Below are 15923 nucleotides of genomic sequence, written 5' to 3'. Positions count from 1 at the left end.
CTCTTTTTTACCTACTCTTTCCTAGGTTTTTTTTCCCAGAAAACCGTTTTTGCGCAAATGGATAAGCCAATATGTCGAGTAACAGAAACAATTGTAGTGACAAAACCTGTACCACCGTTTCATAGAGAATCGAGTGTGCCCGCGTGCGTGCACGCGTGGTCGGTTGCTCGCGTCCTATTGTTAGCATTTGACTAGTAAAAACTATTCGTAATGCTGTACATAGCTGCGGTTATACGCGTTGCGTGCGTTGCTTAGCGTGCAGCGTTTGCAACTCCGACTTATCTGCATGGAATCTTGCCTGCGCGACTTCAAAGTGATACAGAAACTGTATCGAGCTCGGAACTGTGTCAAACTATCCGCTATGGAGTAGATTTACTGACTGTCCGTCTTCGCTTGCCGACAACCCCATGGCTTTAGGACCGTGCGTTAGGTGCTTTGCTTTGCGTTGCGTTGCTCGGGGTATGCTTGCATCTTAGCTCGCTTGCGGACACGCGCGCGTGCGAGCATACACAAGACTCTCGAAGCTATATTACAGGCGTCACAAAACTCTTTCTGTTACTGGCCCTTGCCTCGATACTATTTTTCTCGAATTACCAAAATTTTATAAATACTCATCCATGTGCAAATTTTGTAATAATAATAACATCGAGTGCGAGGACTTCCCTATCGGCTTATCTATATAATTGCGTCAAAAAAAGGAATCTCAGAAATTAAAGAAAAAAAATGTATATTGACAAGGAGCGAATCATTATTTTTTATTAAATTTCAACTTTAATATTCGTTACGTTATGTTTTCGTGTGTTTATTGATTCGCACGATCTTAAGTTCTTTTATTTTGTAATTTAGATGACCGATCAGTTGCTTCAGCGAGATTGAATTTACTGTTAAAATTATGAAATAACTGTTAAATCTACAATAATTGATAAAATTATGACCGTTACCAATTTTTATTGGTTTCTATTTTATTTGTTTATCGATTGATTGAAAAAAATTAATTCGTAAAAAAAGATTATTTTAGTCATTCAGGATAAAGTAGGATTCCACGTGTCGTATTTCGTGCCCCGTTTTCTCAATGCACTGGAATGTACAATGCGTAGCGATAACGGCACGCTCACGTTCCGCGCCAGTCCTCACCCTACGCCCGCCGGGCAGTGAGTGAGAAGCGAAAAGCGAAACGTGTTGTGCCTCTCTCCCGGACGGAGCTCCCCCTTCCTGTGCGCGCCGAGCGGGCCGAGCGACGTGAGTGAAGCGAATCATGTTGCGCCTGCGCCTCTCCCCTGTCTCGAGCTCCGCCCGGTGTTCGCCCGTCTCCCCTCTCTCCCGTTGGCTGACCGAACGCCTCTATCCCCACTCTGCTCTGCTACTACGCTATAGCGAATAGTCCAAACACGACCAAGCGTAAACGCGTGAAAACGTAAACACGTGAAGAACGAAAACAAACTGAACGAATGAATTATCCAAAATCCATTCGTAAATATTCACCGATTAATTGCCATAATTATCAATACATAAAATTGTATGTACCGAACCGTTGAATAAATTATAATCATCCATTAAAATTATACATTATTTGTGGCACTCTAATATTTATATATTAAGGTATTTTTATTAAATTTTAATTAATATTTTTTTATTTGCGATATGGCGATTAGGAATTTGCGCCGTGCAAATTCCCCATAGTTCATCTTTTGTTGTTCACAGAGAGATTAATAACAACTTTTATCGTTTTGAATCTCGGCGTACACATTCGTTGAACAATAAAGAGACGCGTTATCATAGTTAAACGCAAAATTCGTGCTTCGCTAAACAAAAATTCCGACAGATATACATATAATGATATATTATACATATGGATGTACATATGTTCAAAAATGTTTCTTGATAAACAAAAGTGAATGTTAAATAAATATATTCGATTCATCAAGTCACATGTGTATATACAAACTGTTATATAGTGCATGACTGATGTACATATATGCGAATATTTATTATTCCCGTAATTAAAATCCAACGTGATTTTCTTTAATCGTACTAATTCATATTCAAGTGCTCATGCAGCACTTCAATATTTGAATTAGCGAGTGATCAGCACTGCTGACTCCAAAAAATACAACCCGACGCTCTATCTGTATATTCATTAATACTTATAACGAATTGTAAAACAGAAACATATTTTCTATCAGTATATCAGTATCATGCCTCTCTATGAATTTTCGTGTTCAAGCCCAGTGATGCCAATGCAAAACTTCAATGGGGAATATGCACGGTGGGTGGTAATATGCGCCATACCCGCCATAACCAATTTCTGAAGGGGGGATCATGTGACTCGAGTTGACGCTCGAAGCCAGTGCCCCAGTGTGTGTATATGTGTGTTTAGCATAGCCGCGTAGTAGCAGAGACTGAAATTTTATAGCTTCATGATAAACAGTTGTTTAGGTTGTTTGTTCCGCTCCACATGACTCTCGGCGAATGAAGTGCGGCATGGAAGATGAAAAGTTAAAATACACATTTCGTGAATTCATATGATTAGTGCGCGAAGAACAGAGTTTCGTGTGCTATGAAATGTCGACTGGTGTGAAAATACAAGACCGTAACCACCAAATTATTAGTTTTCAGAAATAAATAAAAAATAAATAATTTGCATCGAAAATGGCTGAGCTGATCAACGAAGACGCACAGGCTCATCCTAAAAGTATCAAATTACCACCGGCAGTTGAAGTTTTTGCAAATTTAAAGAACGCCCAAAAATTTGCTATCGACATAGGTAACTCACGAAACAACCCCGTAAAAATTCATCCTTTGAATTAATATTGTTTTTTCCAAAGATCGTGAAAAATCAGCAGTTTCCGCGATTTTTGGGTTAACATAAAAATTACTAGTCAATATTTTTACGTTAATATATCCTCTTTAAACGCACTATATTATTTTTGACTTTTTTAAATGATCGATATTTTTTTTTTGTACAATCCATGAAGTGACTTGTCTTTATTCATGTGTGACTACAAACTTTTCTAATGACGTACCAAAACCAATTCATTGAATAGGTATTTCTTTTTCATTGAAAAATTCGTTAAAATGTTTTTTACATATTCTCAATACCAATTTTTTTTTTTCCATAATCTATTAAAGACTTGACACAAAAATTTCAACAATTGTGCAATGTTACATAATTCACTGAAAAATGTTTCAAATATACACTCGCACGTCCCAATTTATGAAAATGAAAAACCAGAATATTTTGTTCATTTTGAAATTTTCAGTTTTTTTATGTTAGTCATTTTTTTACACTTGCACGTTCCAATCTATAAAAATGAAAAACCAAAATATTTTGTTGATTTTGAAATTTTCAGTTTTATTTATGTTAGTCTTTTCTTTTTTAATATTTTGGAATCAATATCTGAATTTATGACCTTGCCTGCTTGCATGAGTAATAAATGATTGAAAAAAGAATCATTCAATGGAAAAATTTGATTCAACATCAATTTTGTTTTCAGGACTTTCGTTAACAAAAATAGCTTATTATTCAACTGTAAATTATCGTCGAGCTCTTTATGGGAGTGATGGTACCGGAACCAGTGGGGAAAGGGCATACAAAGTGTACGAAGGTAGCAGATTACATTTTGTAAAATTTGAGACAAGATACATTGAAAACTGCTTAGATTTTGTAAAAGAAAATTTGGTCAATGTTGAGAGATTCGAGGGCAAAAGTATCAAAGTGACAGGTGGAGGAGCTTTTAAATATGCACAGTCGATACAAAAAAAATTAGGACTCGAGTGAGTAAAATTGTTTGTATTCTATCATTCTCATTTCACCTGGTAAAATCACATTGGAATCTATTTTTTGTTTCAGAGTGGACAAAGAAGATGAAATTTGCTGTCTCATAAAAGGCTGCAATTTTTTACTAAAAAATATAGCATTCGAAGCTTTTGAATTCGAGAGAAATGGAGACCCTGAGTACAAATTTCGGAAAGCTGAACCTAATATATTTCCTTATCTTTTGGTCAATATCGGTAGTGGAGTGAGCATTTTGAAAGTTGAGTCTGAAGAAGAATTTGAAAGAGTTGGTGGCACTGCTACAGGTGGAGGAACTTTCTGGGGATTAGGATCTTTGCTCACTAAAGCGAAGGTAAACATATTTTCAGACTTTTTTTCAGTTTTGATTGATTTATTTCACATTCTGGTCATAAAATCCACAGATCTAATTTTTTTTTAAAGTAACTAAAGCCAAGTGATTACTTTTCAAACGATTACCAGCATTTCAATTAAACTAATGTTCTGTTCAACATCTTTTTTTTTTCAACTCGATGAACAATCGTCACGTTTTTTTTATCACAACGAAAAACAATTTTCCAGTTGCGAAAATTTACATGCCAGTGGATAAGAGGACTTCATATATCGATATTGATCAGAGTTGAACTTTTCATTTGAACTTGTTTTATTTTAGGGTTTCGATGAATTGTTGCAACTTGCAGAACGAGGCGATCATCGAAATGTTGATATGTTGATCAAAGATATTTATGGTGGGGATTATTCTTCTCAAGGTTTATCCGGAGACATTATTGCATCATCATTCGGAAAAGCTATGGCTTTGAACAATATTCCAGGTATAAGATTCGAGAACAGTCTTAATATTTTTATTCAAAAATTCAATGAATGAATCATCATCTAAAATGATTTTAGGTGAAAGAAGTTTTTCCGAAGCCGACATCGCGAGAAGTTTATTATTGACGATAAGCAATGACATTGGACAAATAGCAAGTCTCTATGCGTCTCTTCACAACATGGAAAGAGTTTACTTCGGTGGATATTTTTTACGAAATCATCCTCTTTCTATGCATACGATTTCGTTCGCCATAAACTATTGGTCAAACGTAAGCAAGCGAATTTCCATTGGTATAAAAATGTTCATTAGATCCAATTATAAAATCGAGTTTCCGAAACTTCGGTATAGAGAAGAATATTTTTCATGACCGGAAAAAAAGGAACGTCTTTTACAAAATATTTTTTTCCTGCAGGCTAAAGTAAAACCACTGTTTCTCCGACATGAAGGTTATCTCGGAGCAATCGGAGCTTTTTTGTACGGTGCAGAGCAATCGGATAAGTACAGTTGGCTCGAGAATTACGCGGGTTCCTCAGGGTTCAAGGATTCGATCGCAACGAACCTTGGGATCGAAGTCGATCAGCTGGAAATCGACAGAGCCGATAATGCCGTTACTTTTTGTCCTCTTCTCAAAGATCCTACGACGTACAATCCTGATACTACAGACCTTGCTAAGGATAAGGAAGCTAGGTAAAACGAGGAGTTTCAAATAATAGAAAAACAAAAATTCGAGTGAAATTCAATTCGGGAATGATTATTCTACACAAAAAGAAGATGAATTTGATACGAAAGTTGCATTTCTTCTATCAACTTCTTTATTTTTTAAAACTTTGAAAATATTTAATAATAAGCTATCGAACTGAATGGAAATATTTTTTTTCGCGAACTTTGAATGAGAAGGAATTTTTCAAAAGGTTAAAATCTTTGTAAAATACAAATCCAACGATGTACTTTCTGTACTTTACCTCGTAAATTTATTGGATTCAACTCCCGTCCTGGTAATTTATAACGTTGTGAAGAAAAAACATGAAATATTTACCTTCCGAATCATGAAATCGTCGCGTTTTCAAGTAAATTTCCACTCTTATCGTGATTTAGCAATTTAGTAAGTGTTTGATTGTGTTGTTTAACAGAGATTACTGGTTACGATGTTTCGAAGAGTCTGTTGATAAATTTGTGGCACGCGCTATTCACAGCCAGCCACAAAGTCCCACTGCCAAAGATCGAGCGAGTAAACTTAAGGAAAAATACGTCAATCGTCTGCACTATCTACATCTTCAACCATTGTAAGATTAGATAAGTTTTAGTTGTTCTATTTTTTAACACAGTTTCTCTTCTATGATTGTCATGAGAAAACTGATCTAATTCAATGGTTTGACTTGAAACGAAATGCATTGATATTCTTCTTTTGATATTTTTACGTAATTCTCTCAACATTTTTCGAGCAATTCGAATAATTTGAAAACATTAAAGATTCGAAAGAATTGCGAAATTATTATTTCATGTTTTATCATGAAATTGTAATTTTTTTTTCAGCGCTTATGGCACTCTGACAGTTCGAACTTTACTCGATACAATCGAACATTGTATGAAAGAATTCGATTTTCCAGATCCATATTTACAAGTAAGACGATAAATTCAATGAATTCTCTAGTTGAATTCGAAATTGGGTCGTCTCTCGACCATTCACTTTCATAAAATTGACGTTGAATCTCTGACTCAATAGCAAAAGAAGCAAGAAAATGAGGAAGCTCTGCAACATTTGAAAGATCGAATAATCTTCCTTGATTCGTTGCAAGGCGCTGATAAAATAAAGGCACTCGTAATGGGCGTTCTCGCCGGTAATATGTTTGACTGGGGTGCCAAAGAAGTCGCCATTCTCATGGAAACTGCTGATTTCCATTTTGAACAGGCCCAAGAAAAAATACCTGGTAAATTCATAAAATTTTATACACTTTTGAATGCACGCAAATTAAATCAGTTGAGAGTAATGATTCACAAGAAATAGATGAGTTTTTTTTATCAAACCGACTGAACAACTCTTATTAAGCGTATCATCTAATAATGAGTTTCTCGTTAGCTGAGAATGAAGTTTTATTCTCGGTTTTTCATTCATTTCAACAAAAAAATTACAAATTATTGAGAAATACTCAATATTTTTCAATTTCGTTTCAAACAAGTATATTTTATTTTATTCGATTCATTATTAGATCATCTTTGGAATAAAAACTAGTGAATACCATATTTAATTGAAAAGAACTCGTCGAGCTGTAAACCATTTATTTGTTCAAAGACAAAGTTTTTTTTTATAATTATCAGATAGACCATGGCTTAAAGACAATCTGAACGAATGGACGGAAAGATTACAGAACGGTCCGCCACACAGATGCGCTGCTATTTTCGTTGATAACAGCGGTGTCGATATCATCCTCGGAATTTTGCCTTTCGCACGAGATTTATTGCAACGAGGAACAAAAGTGATTTTTTTCTCTTTACTCCGCCATTTCAGTATTCCATATATGTTTTTGTGTAATTTGGATTTCTGTTAGAACTTTTGAATGTAGGACTTACTTTATTGCTATCATGTCAAGATTTTTTTTTTTTAAATAGGTTATACTGTGTGCCAATTCAATGCCAGCATTAAACGATGTTACTTATCCTGAATTGGTAGTGACGTTACGTGATGCTGCAAAAATTTGCGGTTTGATAAAACGTGCGCTGAAAGAGAAACGTTTAATTGCTATGGAAACTGCTCAAGCAGGCCCGTGTTTGGATCTGAGGTATTTATGACTATTTCAGGTTGAGAATTATTCGCAAGCGTAGACATATATTCTCAATGGAATATCTTAATCCCTCAGAGATTCAGTCATAAGCCAATTAGAAAGTATATGAAGAAATTTGGCCGTATTTTGAATAACCCACGAGCCTTCTTTATCGAATTAGGGCGAGAAAAAATAAGTTAAAATTGATTCATAGTGAACTAAATTGTTTTTTCATCTCCTGATTCGATCGACTCGATCCAGCAAATCTAATTAATTTTTCAAAATTGCCTTCTAAGCTATTTATTCAAGAAAATGAATTTTTCATTTATCATTTTTGTAAATCAATGTTGAAATATTCTTGAAACCAATAGCCAAATTGGGAGAAAATATTAAAAATTTCTTAGCGAATGAGAATTATGATTGGAAGCCAAGTCTTAATGTGACAAAAACTCAATGTCCCGAAAAATTCAGAAATCTAAAATTCCACCGAAAATTAACCGAATGAAACTGTTCTATTTGCAGTCGATTGAACTTGGAACTGTGTATGACGATGGTGAAGCAAAACGTCGATCTCGTAGTAATTGAAGGAATGGGACGTACATTACACACGAATTTGTACGCGAAAATGAAATGCGAGTGTTTAAAAATAGCAGTGATAAAAAATCGATGGTTAGCGATGCGTTTAGGAGGTGAAATGTACGCGGTGATTTGTAAATACGAGAAACCGACATTGATTCCGCCGACGATGTTGGAAGACGAAGAAACGAGAAAGAAGAAAACGACTGGCGAGAGTTATGAAGAAAACCCGACAGATTTGCCCTTTAATTTTTGTCATTGCAGTGCGATGCAACAAAATTTAACGGAGGACGAAAAAATATTGTACGATCAAAGAAAGCGTGATGTAGCGATAAACCAGAGCGGCGATTCAGCAAACTTGAGTGACGAGAACGACCAAATTGCCAAACGAAATTCTTCCAAAACGTAGAAAATAATGAAGAATCAAAACTTAAGATCCAAACCTCTGGAGTTTGGAATAATAATGTAATAAAACAAAGAATCGAGATTCGCGTTAAGCTGTAAATAAATATAATATGGAGTGTTCGCGGAAGTACCGAAACAACGAGGATTCGTTTAGTTATTTTTATTCTTTTATTTTTAAATATTTTTGAGGAAAAAAGAAACTTCGAAATTTACAATTCGTATTAAAAATTCTTATCTAAAAATCAAAATAATTGCCAATTTGTTGTTTATATGTCATGTTGTAATACAATTCAACAAACAAAAACTGTTCATGTAACCGAGCTAAACACACCTCGCTGCCTTAAGACAAAACTGTTATCAAAATAAATAATACAATATACGTGAAATTTGATCATTTCACACGAGGATTCAAATGATGTGGATAAAGTACGAATTACTGCGACGAGTGTCTTAAAAATAATGAAAAACTATTCTGAATTTTCGAGCGAAGGAAATAGACCGAACAAAGTAAAAACAACTAAATGGTTAGATTAGTGTGAAACCATTTTCAGATTTCGGCGAAGAAAATCATCTTTACTCACACGATATATGAATGAAGACGTTGACATGTAGAAAAATGGGTGAAGAGCAATGAAACAAATGCAGACAATAAAAAACTGAGTTTCAAGCGTACTGATTAGTTGGTATCTCGTCACCGTCAATGCGAGAGAAATAAATGTGAATTTCGAAAATTCGAGGTGAGGTTAGGTAATTGAGCCATCTCATAAGGCGAGATCCAAAATAAAAAGAATTATCTTGGCTGTTAAATTTTTATAGATCACAGTCAAACGCAGTACGCTTAAAAATTCTGTGATATTATTATAACGATGATTATAAGTTAAATTTACCGTTGTGGGCTGCAGAATGAACTCGCAAGAAATGTCTTATTCTTGTCGATCTTGAAACTCGTGCCATATCGTATTTTATTATTATTTTTTTTTTTTACTAAAATAGTGGATTCGTCCACTTAAACTTTTAATGTAAATAAATAAGGTACTACCTAGAGTTTAACTCATCAAGTCTTGTTTTATTCATCAAATCTTCACTTCATTTTTTTGTCATTATCGCCGTTTTTTCTCGTGCCGTTGAAGTAAAAGATTTGACAAAATGTTTTTCCGTTAGAATATTGACTTGGGAACTTGGCATCTTGGGTTTTGGCCGGTTGATCAAAATTTCCATGGCTCTTCCCACTCAGCTTCATTTCCTTCTTGACAAACCTGTGTACATCACAAATTTTTTCATTAAACTCTTCTTGCAAATTCATCAAGCTCTTTGGATACAGGATTTCAATTTTAAATAATGTTGATAATTTCTTTGCTATTTACCGTATCTTTTCCATGCCGACTAAATTGCTGCAACTTTTCGATCCAACGAAAATATCCTGATTTCTCTCGACTCCAAAATTTCGAGCATATTTAGTTGAACACTCCTATTGAATTCAATATTATGCCCTTCCGAACATTCTGAGGATAATCTGTCAAAAAAAATTCATGTGGAATCTCCAAAACTTTGATTGAGAAAAAAAATCTCATTTGTGGCTAGATGATTATTGAATTTTCTTTTTATTCAATTAATAACTTACAGTTTTTCACGCGATGAGAGGAACCCTTGTCCAATATCATAATTCAATCTCCTTCGCATGATGCCCAATTTTTTAATACTATTTGAAATTGCATTGCAATGTGACATTTCCTTTAGACTACATTTTAATTCACAATCTTTCAATCGTTGATAAACTCTTCCAATAATCGTGGTACTATCGACAGAAAAAAAAACAAATAATTTATAAAAATTTTTATAAATACAAACCATAAATATATTCGTATGAACAGAAAATTAGCAAGACTGGATAATGACAGATCAATATTAAAATTCAGAATTTCGATATAAAGTTGCAGGAATTTTTAATATTCACCCAAGAAATACTCACTGATATTTAATTGGAAAATCGTTTCGCCTATAATTGTTGAAGTAATTTTTCCAACAGGTATGTTCGCTCCTGGAAATGTTGCACAGGAAAATAGGTATTTTTTTGTGCACCATTTTGTTAGGACTGCGCAAGAGCTTGAGGGAAAAAGTTTTTAATTAACATACATTTTAACGATAATTCAAAAACAATAAAATGTTGCCTCTAGTTTTCCTGCGTTACTTCCAGATCAAATGAACGGCATGGAGATTTTTATGGGCTGAAAATGAATCCTTACACATACTGCAAGTCCAGGGATATCCTTCCAATATCTGAGACAGCGTTGCTTCTTGGAAGCCATTATTAAGTTCGATTTCATTGGACGTTTCCATTCTCTTAGTACCATAAAAAATTTTCTCTGATCTAACGTAATAGTTGTGTTCCATTTCTCGATCGAGACTGTTACTGTTCTCAGATGGTTCTGGGCTGGGGAGAAAATAATTATGTTCTGTTTGTCGACGAAATTTTCTGCAGCTTTCGTGCAACTGCGATGAAGTTTTTTTCTCAATAAGCTCTTGTTCACTATGCATTTCACAGATGTTTTGATTTTTAGATTTCTGTCCTCCGTCATCAGTGCAATTCGATAGCGGCATGACATAATCCTCATTGAGCAAAGTTTCAGGCATCGGAAACCAGGTCTCAGGAGGAATTTTAATTGCGTAATCGTGCTCAGCTTTAACTACAGAAATTGCATCTTTGGATTGATAAATAGTGCTTAAAATGAATTGAACTTTGGTTGATCTCTCTAAAAATTCATATAAATCATCCAGCCTCGCGCAGCAAGGTAGGCACATTATTTTTGGAAGCGGGTCATTGGGATGTACCTGGAAAAAATGGTTTGTTATTTCAATACAAAATTGTAGTTACATTTGCTTCAATTTACAAAATAAACTCATAAAATATATAATGGATTCTATATCAATTCCAACAGTGATGAAAATCAATTGATAGTAACAGTGGCGTTTGATCAACCCTTGAAGTATTGCCTTCTTTTTAATCACACCGAAACCACACGAGATTTAGAGAACACCAATATCTGAGTCGTTGCAAGATAAAAAAGTAACGAACATTTTAGTTGAGTGAATTCGTGTACCATCTTCAAGTATGTCTTAGCTAAAGATAAAACTGTGGCTATCAAAAGATTGATAAATTAATGTGTCAGAAAAAATGATCAACTGAACAATAGATTTGGATATATTCTACCGACCCTAATTATACTTCAAGAATTGATAAAAAATGTAAACGTTTTTCGTAAGTACAACCAAATGAAAGAAATTTGATAATGAATTGTTTAATTTATCTGTTAATCCATGCATTGATATCGTCATGAATAAAATAATAAATATTGTTTTTTTACGTTGATATTCAAACAGGAAGATGCCTTCACGCTGAGATCTTTTTTAAGTCCATTCTCGTCGAAAATATCGATATAATTTTGAGTATTCTGGCCGCAAAGTCTGCACAATGTGTTTGTCGACATGATACAGGGAGGAAATAAAAAAGCACAAAATCGATGATTCAATGCTGGAAGAAAAAAAATGAAAGTGACATTTTTCACTTGATTCAAATTTATTTTCGAACATGCATGATACGAAAAGAGAGGTTATGTAATCGACTCAATTTTTAGGACTTTTGCAACTTACCAAATTAATTTTATTTCATTTGTGATCCGTACGAACCACTGAATACTATATCACTCGAACTTTTTTGCAAAAAAATAGTTTAAGTAAATTCAAGCGACAGTACAACTGATATAAAAAATTATTGATTCCATTTAAGCACGACTGTTGGGAACGAGATCGTAAAACGCGTGGCAGCTCCCAGGAAATGTTCAATAATGTTCCTCCGGAAATTTGTCTCGCCGGTTGCGTGTTTTTTAATCTCGAAGATGTACATATAGTTATACACACAAAAACGGAAATGAGTTACCGGAGATATCGAAGAAGAATCGAAAAGGAGTAGCAGATTCTTTATTATAATAAAAACCCTGGAAATGGAGTTCTATGAATAAGTTGGGTCGTTTTCCGCTGCAGTGTATTATAGGCGCTATTACGGATTTAACGAAACCGCTTTGAAAATTCGCTGTAATAATAACTGAATAAATCGATTTGATCAAACATCATTTTTATCCAAAAAAATTGGATGTGGAAGTTATTTAAAAATGTCCAATCATTTTTAAGGGATATAAACATTGGAGTTTCATTGTAAAAATTGGAATTTTAGGTGTTTTGTGTTTATGCTATAGATAAAAATCGGTTCGATGGATTTACATCAAACTTGTATACAACTTTTGTATATAGTGACAAGTAATGACGTTATTTTTGTTCAAAATGGCATAACGCTTTCGAAAATTGACTTATTGGGACGTTTTCTTTTTTCAAGTTTTGTCTTCGAATGTATACTTTTCCGAAAAAAATACCAAAAGGTCATACAAATCCATCTTCAACGTTTTTTTTGAGAATTTAAATAAAAAACGAAAATTTTGGGATGATTGTCATTTATTTTTTTTTCTTTTCTCCATAAAAAACTTTGGCATTTTCTATAAATTCTCTGAAATTTTCAAAGTGGGATCTTTTCGTTTTCTATTCTTTATTTTCCATTACAAAAAAATGTTTCTTTTTTTTCAATTCAGCTTATTTCTAATGACACCACTTTGAAAATCCTCTAGAATGTATCTAGAACCTTAAAAGTTGAAAAACAATGATAATTATAAAAATGGAAATCAGTAGTTATCAGAAAAATTTCAATTTTTTCCAAAAAAAATTTTAAAAAATTAGATTTAAAGAAATCAGAAGAAAATTAAAAATTAAAGTAATTCCTACAACACTCCATAACTAAATATGATTATATATATATATATTGTGTAAAAAAAAATATTCAAACCAAAAGAAATCCAAGTTTTGAAAAAACAAAAATAATTATTGAAAAATCAATACAATTTAAATAAACTGCATAATTGTACATCCAAATAAAGGGAGTGTATCGATTTTGCGATTGTATATATCCTTAAACAAAGTGTTTCACTGGAAAACAATAACGTTACAAGAAAATTGAAACAAAAGACTGAAAATCACATCTAAAATAATTGTAGTATTTCCGTTCCATTCTTTTGCCCAATCACGCAATGTTAAAGTTGAAATTTTATCAAAAATGTCGAGCAAAATGAAATCTCAAATATCGAATGAGTAATATTGGAACCTAAATTTTGTAAAATGGGGGAGATAAATTTATTTACGAGTTTGAAAACGACGTCAATAATCCTGAAAAAAGAGAATGAACCGGTGAAGGTTTGTCATGTTTAAATTGAAATCCACCAAACTCGAACTGGCGTTCCGAAAGAGATAGTCGGAGTATGAAATGTTGTCTTTGTCGGTACAGTCTACAAAAAAGTAGCTTGTAGCGAAAACTAACCTCGAAAATCTCGAGTAGTATGCATGGGAGCTAGTGTTGCAAGCCAGAAACGTCAGAAAACGATTTTCTGTTCAGACTGTACAGTAAAAAATGCGCGTGCGTACAAATCACAGATAAAAGGACACGGTTTCACGCTACTGCTTTCTCTGTCGAAACCGTCGAACGACCCGGACGACCCTTATGCCCGTTAGAACCTAGAACCTTATGGTGTAGCCAGCATTCCGCAGTAGTATAAAAAACATAAAAAGCGAATGGAAAGCTCGCGAGAGCCCAGCAGGTGACGGCACCTTGCGGACTAGAACGTATGCAACCGATTCCAGAGGGGGGCATTTCTCCCACCATCATCAGGTTTTTAAGGTATAGTTAACACATTAGGATGAGTATACCTATGTATACGTACACAAGGAATATCCGCAATGTCCCCCGTTGCGTTTCTTTCTCGATCCCACCTGATAACATTCAAGTTGACTGCTCGAGGCTCCGATGTTCGGTGGTGGTGGTGGTAATTTTAAAAGCTGTACAACCAAGCAGATTCGTTTGCCTCTCGTAGATTAAAAAGCGAAAAAAACGTAGTAGGGTTTACGGTTGCCCGCCGTGTGTGTATACAACTCGCGTCAGCAGTGAGCTCACGCAGGTCGAACACGCGAGAAGCGTTCCTAGGTTCGTGCAAAGCAAGCCTTTAATCGCGTACATCCAAAAATGGCGTTACTCCTGTACTAAACATCCTTTATACACGCGCATATATACACTTACACGTGTTTACGTACGTACGTACGTGTACATGTAAATATGTGTATAAACATTGGTAACACGTAATTTTGTAGTGAAAAAAATTGCAATCGAGTGTTTTTTTCCTTTCGAGTTTCAATTCGCAACGAGACGAGACGACTATTTAAATATTTTTTACATGTATTATGATTGCAGTTTTTTCGTACACTTTTACGTCAAAATCCCTGCAAGTCGTTTTTTTCATCGTTTTTCGTGCTTTTTTTTCGTGGCCGTGCGCGTTGAAACAAACATCAGTGAGTCCGCACCCTTCGCCAAGCAGGATCGCCCGGACCACGTCCTTGTAAATCCTGTCATAAATATTTTGCATTTTCGGAACGAGTTTCTTACGCGAATTACAATCGGTTTGTACGACGAAATGCAATACGAATGAAAATGTTCATTAAAAATACTACTCCCGACGATGATTATTCTTCGATGCTGTAAATTATTTTTATTTGAATTCTTTTGTGCTACATATGTGTGCGTTTGTGATTATGTGCGATTATCGTGTGTGGGTGCCCCGTCAAGTGCTCGGCTAGGATTACACGATCGTGCATACTGATTAAGGGGTCTCGATGAAAAAATCGACGACCGATTTTTTCACTCAAATGACCTTTCGCTCTCAAAAGTTTATAAATTTTCAAAAATTCCATATCTTGACAAAATTACTAAAGAATCGGAAAGTGAAAATTCGAAAAATTTTTTGATCGCTCGAACCAAGTCTATAATTATTTCGACGCTCCCTTTTGAAACAATAAACGATAAATTTTTTATGAACAGACCCATAAAATGAGACGATTTCCAACAGCGATTGTCGAAAAACCAGGTCCCCTCAAAAAAACGTGTTCGACAGGCATTTTTCCCAAAATCCAAGTATCATTTCATCGAATTTATTAATATGAAGTTAAATTCGAACGTAGGTGAAAACACTGCGTTACGAAATGCCGCGCCTAAAAGCGTGACGCGCCGTTGCCGATTTTGTATCATGTTCTCACCGCGTACAACTCGACCGATCATCATACACGTGCAAATCTTTTTAAATCGTCTACAATAAAATAATCCTGCAGAATTTATTAATCTACAACAGTAACAAAAAATGAAATAACGAGGCATTGGATTGCGGGAAATGAGAGATAGGAATGGTTCGTATACCGCAGAGCGCGTTACGTTCGGACGGTCGCGTACACTTTTTACCGTATATTCGTAGCATTGAAGTTCGAAAATATTTGAATACGCAGGAGGCGCTCTCGCTCGGAACCGAGACTCTTTCGAGCGATAAAACCGTAGATTGTACATTGAGCCCTGCATAGAAATGTGCACGTCGAACCTCTTTTTTTTTCACCATGCTTTTGTCCTCTTTTTCACATTTTTTTCTGTCGTGCGACGTTGCGGTTA

The 15923-nt window shown here is 34.7% G+C and overlaps 3 protein-coding genes across 4 annotated transcripts in view; 2 read left to right on the top strand and 1 right to left on the bottom strand.

The window, feature by feature from the left end:
- Window positions 1-2356: 2356 nt before the first annotated feature.
- On the top strand, window positions 2357-9016 carry LOC122416405 (4'-phosphopantetheine phosphatase). The gene is made up of 12 exons (XM_043429337.1): window positions 2357-2764; window positions 3495-3774; window positions 3851-4127; window positions 4446-4605; window positions 4682-4872; window positions 5017-5291; window positions 5735-5887; window positions 6138-6225; window positions 6328-6532; window positions 6921-7078; window positions 7212-7381; window positions 7886-9016. Exons 1-12 carry the CDS (start codon window positions 2650-2652, stop codon window positions 8346-8348), a joined length of 2535 nt encoding a protein of 844 aa, XP_043285272.1. The 5' UTR covers window positions 2357-2649; the 3' UTR covers window positions 8349-9016.
- Window positions 9017-9389: 373 nt separating this feature from the next.
- On the bottom strand, window positions 9390-14300 carry LOC122416406 (uncharacterized). Its single transcript, XM_043429338.1, has 6 exons — window positions 14161-14300; window positions 10588-10775; window positions 10314-10447; window positions 9966-10139; window positions 9709-9857; window positions 9390-9600 (listed from the first exon to the last, which is right to left on the bottom strand). The coding sequence occupies exons 2-5, from the start codon at window positions 10693-10695 to the stop codon at window positions 9728-9730; spliced, it is 546 nt and encodes a 181-aa protein (XP_043285273.1). The 5' UTR covers window positions 10696-10775; window positions 14161-14300; the 3' UTR covers window positions 9390-9600; window positions 9709-9727.
- Window positions 14233-15923, top strand: part of jbug (filamin-type immunoglobulin domains fbug) — a 46639-nt gene continuing 44948 nt past the window's right edge. The window contains exon 1 of one of the 2 annotated variants that reach the window (XM_043429335.1): window positions 14233-14262. The gene's annotated coding sequence lies outside the window, so the exon portion shown is untranslated. Of the gene's footprint in view, window positions 14263-14291; window positions 14421-15923 lie in introns of those variants that run through there. The other variant, XM_043429333.1, reaches the window with a different exon arrangement.

This window comes from Venturia canescens, chromosome 9 (genome assembly GCF_019457755.1).
Source record: "Venturia canescens isolate UGA chromosome 9, ASM1945775v1, whole genome shotgun sequence".
Lineage (NCBI taxonomy): Eukaryota > Metazoa > Arthropoda > Insecta > Hymenoptera > Ichneumonidae > Venturia > Venturia canescens.
The sequence above is the reverse complement of the archived record's forward strand: the minus strand, read 5'-3'. Positions and strand labels throughout refer to the sequence as shown.

Excerpts from the sequence above, each read along its gene's own strand:
- LOC122416405 (XM_043429337.1), top strand. The coding sequence starts at position 2,650 with ATGGCTGAGCTGATCAACGAAGACGCACAGGCTCATCCTAAAAGTATC. Across the intron at positions 6,226-6,327 it reads TTCCAGATCCATATTTACAA|CAAAAGAAGCAAGAAAATGA; the intron begins GTAAGACGATAA and ends CTGACTCAATAG. Across the intron at positions 7,079-7,211 it reads TATTGCAACGAGGAACAAAA|GTTATACTGTGTGCCAATTC; the intron begins GTGATTTTTTTC and ends TTTTTTAAATAG.
- LOC122416406 (XM_043429338.1), bottom strand. The coding sequence starts at position 10,695 with ATGGTACTAAGAGAATGGAAACGTCCAATGAAATCGAACTTAATAATG. Across the intron at positions 10,448-10,587 it reads TCCCTGGACTTGCAGTATGT|CTCTTGCGCAGTCCTAACAA; the intron begins GTAAGGATTCAT and ends TTTTCCCTCAAG. Across the intron at positions 10,140-10,313 it reads GATTTTCCAATTAAATATCA|TACCACGATTATTGGAAGAG; the intron begins GTGAGTATTTCT and ends TTCTGTCGATAG.